Here is a 17,007-nt window from a genome sequence, read left to right on the forward strand (position 1 = left end):
ACATCTACTTCACATAATCATTTTGTAGTAAGTGATAATTTCTTCTATATATTTTTGAGACTGATTTAAAAAACTGTAGGGCATTTCTTGGAGAAATACGAACTACTAAACATTCTTATAATATTCACTGTGCAAGTGCATTGTGGAAAATTAAGTTATTATAAAGAGTACAAGAGAGATAATTCATTTACTGAAAACTCATTGACTATCATAGAAATATTTGTTTATAGATTGGAGATATAAAACTTTATATTCCTATTTTACCAATCTGATCTCTAAGACAAAACAAATATTGAACCTCACTTTGCTGAGGTAAGCTATCATGTAGTACAGCAAAATCCAGGACATTTTTTTTCCTTATTGGTGACATTTGTAAAATTGGGTCTTCCAAAGAAAAAAAGCATCATAAAAATGTAATTTTACTAATTGTAAGAAAAAATGAGTCAAATACCACACAAAAATATTAAGTCATTTTTGGTACTACTTACTAAAACTCAACTCTAAACTTTACATGTCTTTTAAATGTCAAGAAAATTATTCAGTATTGGAATTAAAAAGCGCAGAATCCAGAATCAGGGTACCAGCCCCTGACTGGTGATGAACAGTGTACCCCCAGTTCATTAGGTTTTTAATCCTTGATAATTTATATAACTGCTCTGGACCTCAGTTTCCTCTTGTGTAGGGTAGTGATGATTAACAACGCTTACACGTCATAGGGATTCTGTAAAGATTAAGTGACGTAATACATGTATTATGCTTAGAACAAAACCTAGAAAATAGTGCCTAATAAATGTTTACTTTGGACTATTATCACATTATATAAAAGATCATAGAAAACAATCACCTGTGACATTCATATTTTAACAATGAATCAAACCCAAAAGAACTAGTGATTTGTTAACAGAATGTGCTGTTTACCATTTCTGACTTTAATTAATAAGCAGTAAATAAATATCACTTAACCATAATTACTATGGTTCATAAACCAGAAAGAGAGTTTTTTTTTTTCTGAGTATTTTACGTATTTGAAATTACCTGACTTAAGTATTCCAATCCTGGCGGACAGTTTAATGGTGGTGGTGGTGCTGGCATCCATGGTACCCCTGCAGGTCTACCTGGCTGATTTTGAACAGGAATGCCAGCTGTGCCAGCAGGTGGGACTAGGTAGTCATGCTGACGTCCTGGGTAGAAGGCCTGGGAGCCCAGGTGGCCAGCCTGTTTCCCAATGTGTCCAGCCTGGTGCTTAGGGTAGACAATATGTCTGGGAGGTCCTGAAATAGGAGCAAGTAAAATAATTTGTAGCTGCCCAGAAAAGTCATCAATCCTTTTTAGAATAACCCCAGTTATCTACAAACTGACCTCTCAGCTCAGAAGTCCTATATCTGTGAAGCTTGAGGTATGTTTTTATCTTCAGATATGTTTTAATGAAATATCTGTGGTTTCACATTCACTTCTATTTTGAGGGTGGTTCACTGTGAATAGAGTCGGCCTAGAGCTTTACCTTTACTATGTAAAACTCAGATAGAAAATATGCTTTTATACCTGTGAAAGTGAAAGTAAATCCACCATGATCTAAAGTGATCTATATGAAGATTGTGGCACGCCTTCATGGAAAAGAGAGATGAAATTGGAAAAAAAAAAAAAGCCAAAAATAATGGCTATGTGTCAGCATTCCTAGAGCCAAAAGCACCCTGTGAAAAATTTTAATTGTGGAATTATAACAAATGACATATCCTATATGTATAGAAGTCAATGGGGAGATGGGGTTGACCCCTGAAGGGGTATCTGTCAAGGTTTGGATCCATTTTTAGTTGTCGCAACTGGAGGAGAGACTGATATTGTCAGCTGGTTGATAGAAGCCAGGGATGCCGCTACACATCCTAAAATGCCCAGAACATCCTCCTGAAAACAAATAATTATCCACCCCAAAATACTATAGTGTTGAGAAAGCCTAATATAGATGTAAAATCATGTCGTCCCTCCTAGTACTTTTCAGATGCTTGTCTGGGCCAATGGGTTACGAGGAGTTTTAATCTACAGCGTGTTCCTCTCCTGTTTCCCTTGATATTGTTCTTAAAACATCAATTATGATATTGCGGTTACAAAATTAAATTTCACAATTTGTCACTCTTAGATCTTTAGAACACATAATTTGAGAAAATTAAACAAAACAAAAGTAAAAAAATCAACAGAGTTTGAGAAAGAAAAGCAAAATATTTAACAGATGAAAAATTATAAAGTAGCAGAATAGAGGAAGAAATTTAATAAGTATAATCTTTATATTACATGTAAATGTACATTGCAATGATGCTTCATAAGCTTCTTTGTATAGTCCACAGTGTAGTGATTCCATAGGAATGAAAAATAATTTCAAGGGACTATGTTCCTCAATATTTTAAATAAATACTTAATGCCACATAAAATATAATACTTAGAATAGGCAATACATTTAAGTGGAACACTGGTGACAGGCTCATATACTAATAAAAAATAAGGGTTAGCAAACAGATTTAACCTAGTACTAATGCACTGTAAATATAGCTTTTATAATTTATTCCTCCTACGATTAATGAATATAGATGACTCGTGATTGGCTCTGTTGTGGAATCAGGGGATACAGCTATCAAAAAGTCAATATGCTGTCAATGAGCTTACAGTTAACTTCTGGAAGAAATAAAATAATTTTTTATAAAAGACTTCATATTGGTATCATGGGGAAAACATGGGAGAAAGGACAGAGGATAAGGAAGTTACTTTAGATGGATATAATTTATGTTGAAATCGAAAAGATGAGAAGGGGAAAATTTTACGTGACGATCTACCGAGAAATGCTATAGGAGGAAGGAAAAGCAAATGTAAAAACGCTGACTTTGTAAGGAATTTAGCATGTTCGTGAGAGAGGAGAGTCATAAGAAAGGAGGAGTATGCATGGCTGTCACCAAAGCAATAGGAAGAAGTTCATCTAGGGAGACCCTTAGTAAGGAGTTTGGATTTTATCCCAGGTGTCATTGATAATTACTGGAGGAATTTAAGCAGAAGAGTGAGTTCCATGATCTCATATATATCTTGCGAAGTTTTCAGGAGGGCCCAGTACTGGAATTTACAAGGGAAAACACAGCTACAAATAATATCCTTTCATAAGCTAAAAAATAATGACAAAGAACAAGTCAACAACACATTTAGTATTATAGGGAGGAAATTAAACACTTAGTAAATTACTTACTTTTATTGTTCATGGATTGAAATAGTTCTGAAAGAGACCTGATATTAATATGCTGTCTATACATTTGTAGGTCCAATACAACTGTTGGAACAAGATATTCTAAAACAATACAGTCACATTCATGGGATATTTCTCTTTATTCATCTAGTAGAGCCTTATCTGGCCATTTAAATCCTTTGGGCTTGACCTCATTCCCCTTCCTGTTTTCACAGTAGAATTTATTATTATTTTCTATGGAGACAAGGTCTCATTATGTTGCCCAGGCTGGTCTCAAACTTCTGGACTCAAGTGATCCTCCTGTCTCGCCCTCCCAAAGTCTTGGGATTACAGGCATAAACCACTGCATGTGGCCTTGGTAGGAATTTAGAAATTGTTGGTCAGCCCACGACGATGAACACTTTCTTTCTTCTTTTTCTTTTCTTTTCTTTTCTTTTTTTTTTTTTTGGAGATGGAGTCTCGCTCTGTCACCAAGCTGGAGTGTAGTGGCATGATCTTGGCTCCCTGCAACCTCTGCCTCCTGCGTTCAAGTGATTCTCGTGCCTCAGCCTCCCGAGTAGCTGGGATTACAGGCACACACCACCATACCCAGCTAATTTTTGTATTTTTTAGTACAGACGGGGTTTCACCATGTTGGCCAGGCTGGTCTTGAACTCCTGACCTCGTGATCTGCCCACCGCGGCCTCCCAAAGTGCTGGGATTATAGTCGTGAGTCACTGCGCTCGGCCGATGGTGAACACTTTCTAAAAGCCTTTAGGAAGAGGGTCTAATCAGGAGGAAAGCCATGAAGAAATGCTGCGAGCTAAGACCCCAAAGGGTAATTGAGCTAAAACTTCAGCCTTCACAACCTGCACAATCTAAATGAAGTGTGTGGTTCATTTCCAAGCCTCTGGGCTTGGGCTCCAGGAATGGTTCAGCTAAAGAGCAAGAAAGGTTAATTATCAGATCACACCACTGCAATTATCTCGGAAAATTTCAGGTCCTATGGACCTGTCATGCCAATCCTGACCAGCAAATTTGAGAAGTTCTGACACTACTCTGTTCATTAAGAGATGTATTTATTTATTTATTTTTTATCAGAGAACCCACTCTCAGGAGTTGTCACAGCCATAGCATCCTGCCCACCAAGTGAAACTTTGTACTTGGTATTTCTTTTTTTCCTTTTTTGAGACGGAGTCTCGCTCTGTCGGAGTGCAGTGGCGAGATCTGGGCTCACTGCAAGCTCCGCCTCCCGGATTCACGCCATTCTCCTGTCTCGGACTCCGGAGTAGCTGGGACTACAGGCACCGGCCACCACGCCCGGCTAATTTTTTTTGTCCGTGTTAGCCAGGATGTTCTTGATCTCCTGACCTCGTGATCTGCCCGCGTCGGCCTCCCAAAGTGCTGGGATTACAGGCGTGAGCCACCGCGCCCTGCCTATACTTGGTATTTCTACAGAAACATAAATGACAGCAAATATTCTACTCAGTAATTCTGCCTTCTGATGCCTTGACCCCATCCTAGTCTTTCCCACTGCTATCCAGTCACTGTTTTCTCCATCTACTGTAGATCCCAGTGCTTTTCATGACTGTTAATTACAATGAACACATCAGGCAAAAACTCCATTACCCAAAATTTTTATCTTGGACCCATGCACGCTAATACAAACTGCCCTCCCACTTCTCAGGCCCACTCCGGTGTTGGCTTCCCTTTTACCAACTCCTCCTACTGTGCAATCCTAAGTGGTAAATAAGTCAACTGATCCCTCCACATCCTCAACTAAAATCTAGAATTCTCAAGAAGAAACCACCTCCTTACCTGCCATTTCAAAATTATTTTTTATGATTACCAACTTTAAGCACACATTTTCATAATATAGTGAAACTCTTAAGAATTCTCCAATTATAGTCACCTCTTAGTTACATCTACTCAAGAAGTTCAGCAAAGGTTGAATAATTCCAAGTGGGTTTATTTGGCCCTGAAATAAATCAAAAGATGTATTTGTGTTACTGATTTAACTTCCTGGATTTTCTTAGAACAATCGGAATCCAGTTTGCATTAACTGGTCAGAAATCAATGCTGTGGACCTCATCAAGTCAGAAGAGTAGAAATATTAAAACTTACATTTTTCTGCAGTTAATCTATAAGGTGAACAATAAGCTAGTAAACATGTCTAACTAGGGTAGACTAACTAGGGTAACTGGACTAACTAGGGTAGACCATTAGCTTTCCTGGTCTCCAGTTTACAGACTTCTAATGTGGTGGGACTTTTCAGCATACAAAATTGCATCAGCCAATTTCTTATAATACATCTCTTCATATATATATATATGTCTCCATCCTACTGCTCTGTTTCTTTAGAGAATTCTGACTAATATGATGAGTCTATTCCAAGAAATAACATGACTCAGTTTAGGAAATGATTGGGCTGTGTCCTGACTAAATTAGCTAGTTAATCTAACATGATAACTTTAAATCATTGCTTCCACCACTCTTACTAAAAAGTAAATTCTAGAAATAACTTCAGAGAAAGAGAAAATCATATTTTTATGCTGTACTAAAACAAAGCAAAAGTTTGTAATAGTCATATTATATATTATACCATTTGAATTATAGTTACTCCAAAACAAACACAGAACTTCAAGTTACAATCTGATTACTACACACTTCTTTCTAACTCTCTGTTAAGTGATAAATTTGGAGTAAATTGAGGCAGCATATACTATATACACATTAGTACATCTCTTTTAAAGTAATTCTATCAGAAATCATGTCTTCATTGCTGCTCTGGACTATTTGATAATTATAAACTTCTGCACTCAGGGAGAGGGAGAAATAGCACAGAGGATTTCCAGTTCTGACTTCATAATTTGTATTACAGTTGTTAAATATTAACAGCTGTATAGGAGGACGTCCATTTGGTTTGAGCTCCTGCACTAGGCTTCAACAGATCAAATCAAAATGGAGTAACTAATGCCAAAGTTCCACATTACCAAACTGAAACTAAGTTGTTTATTTGACCTTCCAAGAAATCAGGAGAGAAATGAAAGCCCAGACTCCAAACAGGCCAGTTTTAGCCTGCATAATAAAGAAGTTCCCACTACTTTAGTCCTTATAAAGAGAGTAACCTGAACTAATCTACCGTTAACTAATCCACTTTTTGTATTATGCTATTTCCTCATTCCTGCTCAAGGTACCTTATAAAAACTGACTATTCTGCAATGCCGCATGTAGCATCTCTCTATTTTTAGATAAGATGCTGTCATATTCATGAATTCCTAATATAAGCTAATTACATCTTTAAATTTGTTGTAATTTATCTTTTGACACAGCTAAAGCCTTTTGACCCATTTCTTAAGGTCCTGAAAATTTTTTGTTTTACTGCTTTCAAACATAACTAAAGTAAAACCTGGAACTCACAGGGAAATCATACTTAATTCTGGAAGATCCTAAAATTACTATGCCTGTAACATAGACAATTAACAAATAAATTCAGATTAATAACCTAAACCTAGTTATGCCTAAGAACAGCTCTCTCCCGCCACACTCACCCTCCACAAAAAAAAAAAAAAAAAAAAAAAACACAATATAAAACAGTTCATATTCTTCTCAAGCCCCAAGCAGAGACATAGGTTCTGAATTATTTTAGGAAAACTCTACCATTCTGAAAACAATCACAAGAATTCTAGGTGCCTAACTTCCTACCAATAAGTAAGAATGAGACATTATGCTATGCCAGAGGGGAACTGTGAATAGCCCAGGGAGAAGGCAACATTTATTGAGGTAACTCACAAATTAAATAGCTTTCACATCATTCAGTTACATGATATGTAAATTTTATGCACTTAAAAGATTTGGTTACCATCTAAGAAGACAAACATTTCATCCCTTGAATTGTGGTTTCAGTCAAAGTAAAGCAGAGCAAGCACAGATGCATTTTTACACATGTGTGGGGCAAGAAGATGGTAAGCCTTTGAGTACAAAGCACGCCATATCTGTGAGGTATGAGATTGAAGTAGGGTGACTGAGGCCCGTTATTAATGCAAAGCACCTTGTAACCGGGAGTTTTACTATAAAAATCCACTTCAGCATCTAGGCTCAAGAAAACAAAACACATATGCTTAGAACCAATGTAAGATAGCCTTTTACAGTTTTGTTTGTTTGTTTGTCTTTTGGTTTTATTGAGACAGAGTCTTGCTCTGTTGCCCAGGCTGGAGGCCAGTGGCACGATCTCAGCTCACTGCAACCTCTGCCTCCTAGGTTCAAGCAATTCTCGTGCCTCAGTCACCAGCATAGCTGAGATTACAGGCATATGCCCCCACACCTGGGTAATTTTTGTATTCTTAGTAGAAACGGGATTTTCCCATGTTGGCCAGGCTGGTGTCAAACTCCTGGTCTCGTTATCTGCCCACCTCAGCCTCCCAAAGCGCTGGGATTACAGGTGTGGACCACCACACCTGGCCTATAGAATTTTATATTAAACCTTGAATTAAAATGTAGATAATATACCAACTAGACCCAACTGAAATTGTAGTAGTAAAGTGTTCTACAAAACTAACAAGTAAACCAAGGAGACAAAAGCAACAAAAATGAGTCTTAAAGTCACTTATTCTCATTTGATTGCTTTATTACTGCTCAGAAACCTTTCCTAACAACCCAGACCTCCCTCACAAATTGGAGTTTTCCTTTCTTCTTCATAAATGAGAAAACTAAGCCCATAAAGATAAAGTGTTTACTTAATGCTGTACAGCTCAGTAACTAGCTGAATTGAAATTATTCATGATTCATGTCCATTGCATTCATGTTCCTATTTCATTGAATAAAAGACAAACAAAAAACCCCACATTCTCCCCATGTGCCAAATTTCAGTGAAAGTTGTTAGAGGTTATCTTTAAGGTATCTTTCTTACATAAGATATAAATATCTTGAATTTCAATTTAGTCTCATGACCAATTAGTTTTTAACTAGGATAGGCAAAACTTTTTTAAAAAGCAGTTTTTAACAACAAATTTTGGGAAATGAAAAGCACAGTTGTTACTACTGATTAACTGAAGTGCTTTGGCTTTTAAATTTAGCACTGTTCAAGGCAGTGCTATAGAGTGTGTGTATAGGTACACATATGTGTACATACATATATCCACATATATGTACACATGTATAAATGTATAAGTACATAAATACTCACTTAACATAAAGCTTATTTTGTTTTTCAAGGAATATTGATCAACTAGACCCAACTGAAATTGTAGTAGTAAAGTGTTCTACAAAACAAGTAAACCAAGGAGACAAAAGAAACAAAAATGAGTCTTAAAGTCAGTTATTCTCATTTGATTGCTTTATCACTGCTCAAAAACTTTTCCGAACAACCCAGACCTCCCTTGAATATTAATCTAGTTGAATAATATATTTACATGATATGTAAATTTTATGCACTTAAAAGATTTGGTTACCATCTAATTACTACCATTTGATTAATATTCAAGGAATATTAACCAAAGGCATAGAGCATGAAAGGCACTATACAGGCACTAAAAAATGGAGGAGACAGGCAGTTAATAAAATTAAATATATTCCAGCACATTATATTAATTAAATTTATTATAAATATATTATGGATAACACATATATAACAATACAAATGTATTTGTATATATACAAATACATTAAGCACTATGAATACAAATAATGGTACAATAAAAAGGATATGGAGTCGTTGATTTAGTTGGAGTAGTGGTGGCATTGTCAGGAAAGTCAGAGCGGAGAGTTGAAAAAAGTCTAGAATCAGCCAGGCCATAGGGATGTACGAGGGGCGTGGTAGGGCATTATAGACAGATGGAAGCTCACTAGTAGAAGTCCTAAGCTGCAGGAAACTGGGCTTATTCGGGAAATGAAAATTTATGAAATTACAGAGCAAAAGATGGACAGACCCTTAGAGATGAGGATGGAAAGGTGCACAAGGGCCAGTTCACAAATGTTTAAAGTCGCTCTTCCTGCACTTTAAGACCTCAAAGGCCAGAGCTTGGTTTATCTTATCCAAGACAAGCCACTTAATCTGTGTTTGTTAATTCAACAATGAGTGTACAGTATTATTTTGCTCTTTTCAGTCAGTAAGAATAGTTCCCTTACAGATCTGAAGGCTGCTTGATGTACAGTGAGACCCAGGTATTTTACACTTGTCTATCCAACTGCAGCAATCCACTCATTTTCCTTTGTATGTGTTTTTCATTTCCTTGTGCTTGTTCATTGCTCAAAACCCTTCTATTGTAAACATCAGGGTGGCAATAAGAGAAAGGTTTGCTCTTAGGAAAAGTTCAAGAAAGAAAGGAGCCCCCAAACCGCCTGACACTTCTAAGTGTCACTGGTACTAACCATGTATCTCAATGTCATAAGCGGGAAGAAACAACGACTGCCTGTTCCTGCAACTGGCAAGTGGCCATACCAAGACTTCCAGAAATAACAGTGCATGAATGAAACCACATGGGAACCAGAGAGTCAGCTTGGAGAAGCAGGGACTTTGTCAAATATTTAAAATAATAAAAGCTAACTTTCACTGAGTACTTTCTGTAGTGCCAGGCACTGCTCTAAGAACTTTATATTAACACACATTAATTACTGCTCAAAAACCTTTCCTAACAACCCAGACCTCCCTCACAAATAGGAGTTTTCCTTTCTTCTTTATAAATGAGAAAACTAAGCCCATAAAGATAAAATGTTTACTTAATGCTGTACAGCTCAGTAACTAGCTGAATTGAAATTATTCATGATTCATGTCCGTTGCATTTATGTTCCTATTTCGTTGAAAAACAAACAAAAAATCTCACATTCTCCCAATGTGCCAAATTTCAGTGTAATACTCTGTAGCTCATTTAATAGTTACACAATTTCAGAAATGAGGCAATGGAAAGAACATATATGAAGAAAGCGGCTGACAGTCCACAGATGTGAAGCAGTAGAGGCCGAATTTAAAGTAGGGGAGCCTGACTGGAGCTAATGGTCTTAGGAACCATGCTAGATACCGCCACTATCTTTCCTAAGCTGGTATTGTAGAGGGCCTAGCATAGACGTGGGCTCCTGGCGGACTTCATTGAATACTTACTGATAAATGACAGCTTGCAGGCTGTATTAACCGTCCCTTCTAATAGCCCCACTACGCTGGCACATGCTCCTGAGCCCAGCCTCTACCCAGGATTCAGGGCCGCTCTCTACCTGTAAAGCAGTGTAGCTAAGGGGAAGCTGAGCCCCGCAAGGCGTTTTCAGGCAGGACACCCCTTGTCATTCGAATGGTTCTGGGGTGAGCCAGGGTGCCGCTGGGCCGCCTGGGGGCCCTTGCCGAGTTTCCGTTTCACTTCAGGCGTCGCTTCCCGAGGCCCATCGGGCCCTTGCCCCGCCCTCTGACGCAAACACAATTATGGGGCGGAGCATCGTCCCGACTAGCCACGCACACCCCAGCCCCATAGGGAGGCGACTGAGAAAGCCGCCCCCTTACCCCTGGCTGCAGCTGCTCCCGCACAGCCCTGAGCGAGCCGAGGTCCTAGCGTGGCTTCCTCCCGTCTGGGCCTTGACTGCCAGGCACACCTGTTGCACAGCCCTCCCTGAAGTCGGCGGAAAAGGGGCCTGGACCAGCCTCAGAGTCTACACCTGCAGCAGCCCCTAGTTTAGGTTTCCGGACCCCAAGGGTACAACAAGGCTTCCTTCCCCTGGTCCCTGCGCGGGCTCAGAGGATCCGGCTTTGCTGCTGGAGCGCGGCCGAGCTGGGGGCGCGACTGCACCCACCCCCCCCCCCCGTGTGCGACGCGCAGCTGCCGCCCAGCCCGTCCCGTCTCCCTCTCCCCATCCCCGTCCCCTTTTTTGCTCTTTGGAGAGACTCCGGAAACGTTTCTCCGGTGGTTAAGGGCACAGATGAACTGGGACGTCGACACCAACTGGAACTGGAAAATCATCAGTTGGGGAGTGGCCTACCCCGGGAACTTCCTTAACTCTGGACTTGACCTCCATCCCTTAGAAGCCTGTAGCTTTTCAAGGTGAGGGAGCTTAGACTACAAATGAGGAGCGGTCGAGATTATTTTATCTCTAGCCCTTGCCCTTCTCCCTTTTCTTTCCATCAAAAGGCATTTTTAAGTTAAGGGTGAAAATGATGAGGTGTGTAGAATGTTTAATTTTTCAGGACGCGCCTTTGATTTTTCAGGGTGTGCCTGCAACTGGCACACCCTCATGCGATAAATAAATACATATTGCACTGACGTTTCTACGGATTTTTTAAAAATTTATTGACACGCCTGTAACCCTAGCATTTTGGGAGGCCGAGGCAGGCGGATCACCTGAGGCCAGGAGTTCAAGACCAGCCTGGACAACATGGTGAAACCCCGTCTCTACTAAAAATACAAAAATGAGCCAGGTGTGGTGGTGTGCCCTTGTAATCCCATCTACTGGGGAGGCTGAGGCAGGAGAAAAATTGCTTGAACCTGGAAGGCAGAGGTTGCAGTGAGTCGAGATCCAGCCACTACACTCCAGCCTGGGAGAGAGAGCAAGACTCGTCTCAAACAAACAAACAAAAACACATGATCTTCCAAACAATAACGCCATATATGGAGAAAAATGAAACCTCACCCTCTCCATTCCCGGTGCTGTTCTCCGGATTACCCTGCTAACCAAGGTTGACACAAACATTTGAAGACATACTAAGAGAGGTGGGGGGAGGGAAGAAAAAAGGGAATGGAAGGGAGGAAGGTGGAGAAAGAAATTGAGAAAATAAGATAGAAAAAAGAAGGAAAATCGAGCTACCTGAGTTTGAATTCTTTCTTTTTTACTTCCTGTACCTGTGACTTGTGAAAATTACTTGACAATCTCTTTGCCTGTTTTCTAATCGGTAAAATGAGAGTAGTAATGGTATCTACCACACAAGATTTTTATGATGATTAAGGAAGTTAAAATATATAAAGAATTTAGAATGATGGTTGCCATAGAGTAAGCGCTCAGTAAATGTTATATACATACAAATAAGTATATACACAGCTACACAGTGTTTTGTTTTTTGTTTTTTGTTTTTTGTTTTTTTTTACATAAAGAGGATTGTTTTATACAGCTCTTCTCTGATGTGTTTTTCACCTAACAGTGCATCTTGGAAATCTCTATCCCTCTAATACAGAACTGTGTCATTGATCTAATAATCTAGGTACTGTTTCCAAGTTTTATCAATTATAAATTGTGCTGTAGTCATCATCTTTGCACATATCTTTCTGTATACAATACAAAAAAAATTTTATTCTTTTACCAATAAGTCATGGGATTTCTAATTTTTCCACACCTCTTCGATTCTAGAATACCAATTCTAAATGTTTCCTACTGTGAATGGCAAGCATTATCTTATTTTTTGTTTGTTGATTCTGATTGTTAATGAGATTGAGGACTTTTTCATATGATTACTAATTATTTTACAGTTTTATTCTGTGATTTGTTTGAAATATAATGCTCATTTTGTTATTGTTGTTGGATTGGGATTTTTTCCCTCTTGCTGATTTGTTAGTGGTCTTTATATATGGTGGGTATGTTAAATAAGATACAATTCTTTTTTTTTTTTTTTGAGACAGAGTTTCACTCTGCTGCCCCGACTGGAGTGCAGTGGCACGATCTCAGCTCACCGCACCCTCCACCCTCCGGGTTAAAGAAATTCTCTTGCCTCAGCCTCCCAAGTAGCTGGGATTACAGGCATACGCCACTATGCCCTGCTAATTTTTGTATTTTTAGTAGAGATGGGGTTTCCCCATGTTGGCCAGGCTGGTCTCAAACTCCTCACCTCAGATCCGCCCACCTTGGCCTCCCAAAGTGCGGGGATTGCAGGTGTGAGCCACCATGCCCGGCCAAGATACAATTCTTTTGCCTACTGAGTCTCTGGCTTGAAACTTATTTGAGGTTGCTTTCACCACACGGAAATTTTTATTTTCAGTGATTTTTACTTTTATTTTTTCATTTTGACTTCTGGTCTTTGAATCTTATTTTAAACTGCCTCTTGTACCCAGGACATTTTTATGATTTCTTCCTTTATGTCTATTCCTTATTTCCAAGCAGTTGGGAATGTCTAGTTGTCTTTTTATTATTTGTAATTTTATTGTAGTGCAAGCACATGCTGTGTATGGTTACAGTCATTTGAAATTTTTAAAACTTACATTATGACCTTCTGGTTCACAGCCAATTTTTATAAATATTTTGTACGAGAAATAGATGTATTCTGCAGTTGTGTACAAGTGATGTATTTTCATTCTAATTGGCTGGGTCAGTTAATTTTGCTGTTGCTTTAGCTAATATTTGGTTTGATTAATCTATCAATTACTCAAAGAGGTATTAAAATTGGGAAAGTATCTATTTACATTTAGACTTCTTTTCATGTAGTTCATTAGGGCAACTAAAAGAAAATACCATAGTCTGGGTAGCTTATAAACAACAGAAAGTTATTTCTCATAGTCCTGGAGGCTGACAAATCCAACACCACGGTGCCAGGAGATTCAGTGTCTGCAGAAGGGCCTACATTCTGACACATACATGGCATCTTCTCACCGGGTCCTCACAAAGTGGAAGGGACGAGGGATCTCTCTAAGATTGTATTTTTCTTTCTTTTTTTTTTTTAAAGGGTATTAATCCCATTTATGAGAGTTCCATTCTCGTGACCTAATCTCACAAAGACCCCACCTCCTAATATGTCACATTGGTGATTAGGCTTCAACATATAAATTTTGAGCGGACACAAACATTCAGACAATAGCAACATCTGTCTTAGCTCCTGTTGCAACAGCAAAATGGCATAGTCTGGGTGACTTAAACAGCAGACATTTATTTCTCACAGTTCTAGAATTTGAGAAGTCCAAGGACAGGGAACCAGTAAAATCATCATCTGTTGAAGCCTCTCTGGCTTGCAGACAGTCCCTTTCTTGCTGTGGCCTCACATGGCAGAGAGAGTAAGAGCTCTGGTTCTTCTTCCTCTCCTTATAAGGACACTGATCCCATCATAGAATTTTTAACCTTTCCTTAATTTGGCATCACCAATCCCTCCTTTTCTCTGGGGTACTGTAGAAATAAATTGGATCTCCTTATTATATCTGTCTAGACACCCTTTGTGACATCCTGTGTCTTGCAAAATGATTTGCCACATCTGCTTTTTTTCATATTCTCAAATTTGTTGAAATCTTATGCCCTGCTATATAATCTCATCTTTTTTTCATCCTTGGCTTATTACAGCTTTGGGTTTTGTTTGTTTTGACTATCTTCACTTTTATTGTATTATAGTCCTGAAGAAAAGTACTATCTTTTTTTTTTTTTTTTTTTTTTTTTTTTAGACAGAGTCTTGCTCTGTCGCCCAGGCTGGAGTGCAATGGCACGATCTCGGCTCACTGCAGCAACCTCCACCTCCCAGGTTCAAGCAATTCTCCTACCTCAGCCTCCCATAGTTGGGATAACAGGCGCCTGCTACCACGCCTAACTAATTTTTGTATTTTTAGTAGAGACGGGGTTTCGACATGTTGGTCAGGCTGGTCTCGAACCCCTGACATCAGGTGATCCACCCACCTCGACCTCCCAAAATGCTGCGATTACAGGCATGAGCCACTGCGCCTGGCTGAAAAGTACTATCTTAAATTAGAAAACATCTAGGTATAACATAAACACACTGTTGGTTAACTAATCAAAACTCAGTATCTGCTCTTACATGGTAAAATAGTGGTTTTCAAATTTTAGTATCCCTCAGATTCACCTGGAAATCTTGTTAAAACTCAATATGTGTTTCCCATATCCAGAGTTTCTAATTCAATATATTTGGAATGGGGCTTGAGAATTTGCTTTTCTAATAAATTCCCATGTGACGTTCATGATGGTTTTCCAGGGACTTCACTTTAAGAACCATTGCTAAGTGTTCTATTTTGCTCAGTTCTTGAAGAACAATATGTTCATAAAAGGAATGTCCTAACCCAAAGATCAAATATTGGTTAGTTGTCAATCATAATGAATCCAGCCTCCTTTCTCTGTTATTGGTATGCATTTGGTTATATTACTTAGATTGGGCTAAAGAAGAGTCATATTGAGAACTTCTAGGAAAGAGTTTCCTGCTTACTTTTGTATATGTATATGAATGTATTAATATGTATCTGTGATGTGCATAAGTACGTGTACACACACAGCCCATATATACACTTATGTGAAGACTGACTTGTGGTTATAGAATCTATGAGGATATTTATTTTTGTTCTTTCCACAATTTCTTACTCAAAACATGCTATCTTTTTTTATTGTTGTCCTCTTCTGCATGGAGGGTTTTATTTCTTTTCAATAGCTCCAAGATTTCCACAGCACCAAGGGGGAAAAGGTATAACACAGCTTTATGGGAGACAGTAGCAGAAGACTATTTCACTTTGCATCATGGTTCTAACATGTGGGTTAAAATTCTGGGTTGGAAATTCTTTTTTTTAAGAATGTTGAATATTGGCTCCCACTCTCTTCTGGCTTGTAGAGTTTCTGCTGAGAGGTCTGTTTTTATCTGATGGGCTTCCCATTGCAGGAGACCATGCTGTTCTCTCTGGTTGCCCTTAGTAGTTTTTCCTTCGTTTCAGCCTGGGAGAATCTGATGATTATATGTCTTGGGGTTGATCTTCTCGTGGAGTATCTTAATGGTGTTCTCTGTATTTCCTTAATTTTCATGTTGGCTTGTTTTGCTAAGTTGGGGAAATTCTCCAGGATGATGATACCATGAAGTGTGTTTTCCAACTTCTTTTCATTCTCCCTGTCTCCTCCTGGTACTCCAATCAATCTTAGATTCAGTCTTTTTATAAAGTCCCATATTTCTTGGAGGCTTTGTTCATTCCTTTTCACTCATTTTTTTTCTCTATTCTCATCTGCATGTCTTATTTCAGTAGGGTGGATTTCAAACTCTGATATGCTTTCTTCTGCTTGGTAGATTTGACTATTGATACTTGTGTATGCTTCATGAAGTTCTTGTGCTGTGTTTTTCAGCTCCATCAGGTGGTTTTTGTTCCTCTCTAAACTGGTTATTCTAGTTAGCAATTCCTCTAATCTTTTATTAAGGTTCTTAGCTTCTTTGCATTGGGTTAGAACTTGCTCCTTTAGCTCAGTGTAGTTTTCTATTACTCATCTTCTGAAGCCTACTCCTGTCAATTCATCCATCTGATCCTTTGTCCAGTTCTGTGCCCTTGACGGAGAGATGTTGCAATCATTTGGGGGAGAAGAGGCACTCTGGCCTTTTGGGTTTTCAGCATTTTTTCACTGATTCTTTCTCATTTTCATGAGTTTGCGTAGTTTCAGTCTTTGAGGCTGCTGACCATTGCATGGGGTTTTTGTGGGGACCATTTTGTGGGGGCCATTTTTGCGGGGGTCATTTTTGTTGTTGTCAGGTCCCTTTTCTGTAGGGCTGCTGCAGTTTTCTGGGGGTTCACTTTAGGCCCTATTCATCTTACATTCCTACTTCTTTACATGCTTCATAACTTGTTGAAAACCATATATTTAGAATAATATAATATGACAACACTGGAAACTGTATTTGCCTCTTCCCCAGGCTTTGTTGCTGGTGGTGTTTTTCCTATTGTGCATTTGTTTGGTTACTTTCCTCAACTAATTATATTAATCTATATTCTTCATTATGTGTGACCACTGACGTCTATTCAGTTAGCATAGTAGTCATTCAATAAATTGATATAGTTTTCCTTAAATATGCTGCATAAGTGTATCTCCCAGCCTTTTCCAAAAGGTCCTTTTTGTGTTTGGGGACGCTATTTCAAAGATCCAATAGATGATTTATGGTATTGGCTTAG

The 17,007-nt window shown here is 38.8% G+C and overlaps 1 protein-coding gene across 2 annotated transcripts in view; it reads right to left on the reverse strand.

The window, feature by feature from the left end:
* Positions 1-17,007, reverse strand: part of PLSCR2 (phospholipid scramblase 2) — an 80,371-nt gene that overhangs the window by 43,190 nt on the left and 20,174 nt on the right. For both annotated transcript variants that reach the window (XM_055380915.2, XM_031009396.3), the window contains exon 2: positions 1,036-1,271. In XM_055380915.2, the coding sequence (XP_055236890.1) occupies positions 1,036-1,271 (236 nt within the window). The remainder of the gene's footprint in view (positions 1-1,035; positions 1,272-17,007) is intronic.

The sequence above is a fragment of the Gorilla gorilla genome, chromosome 2, assembly GCF_029281585.2.
Source record: "Gorilla gorilla gorilla isolate KB3781 chromosome 2, NHGRI_mGorGor1-v2.1_pri, whole genome shotgun sequence".
In the NCBI taxonomy this organism is placed as follows: Eukaryota; Metazoa; Chordata; class Mammalia; order Primates; family Hominidae; genus Gorilla; species Gorilla gorilla.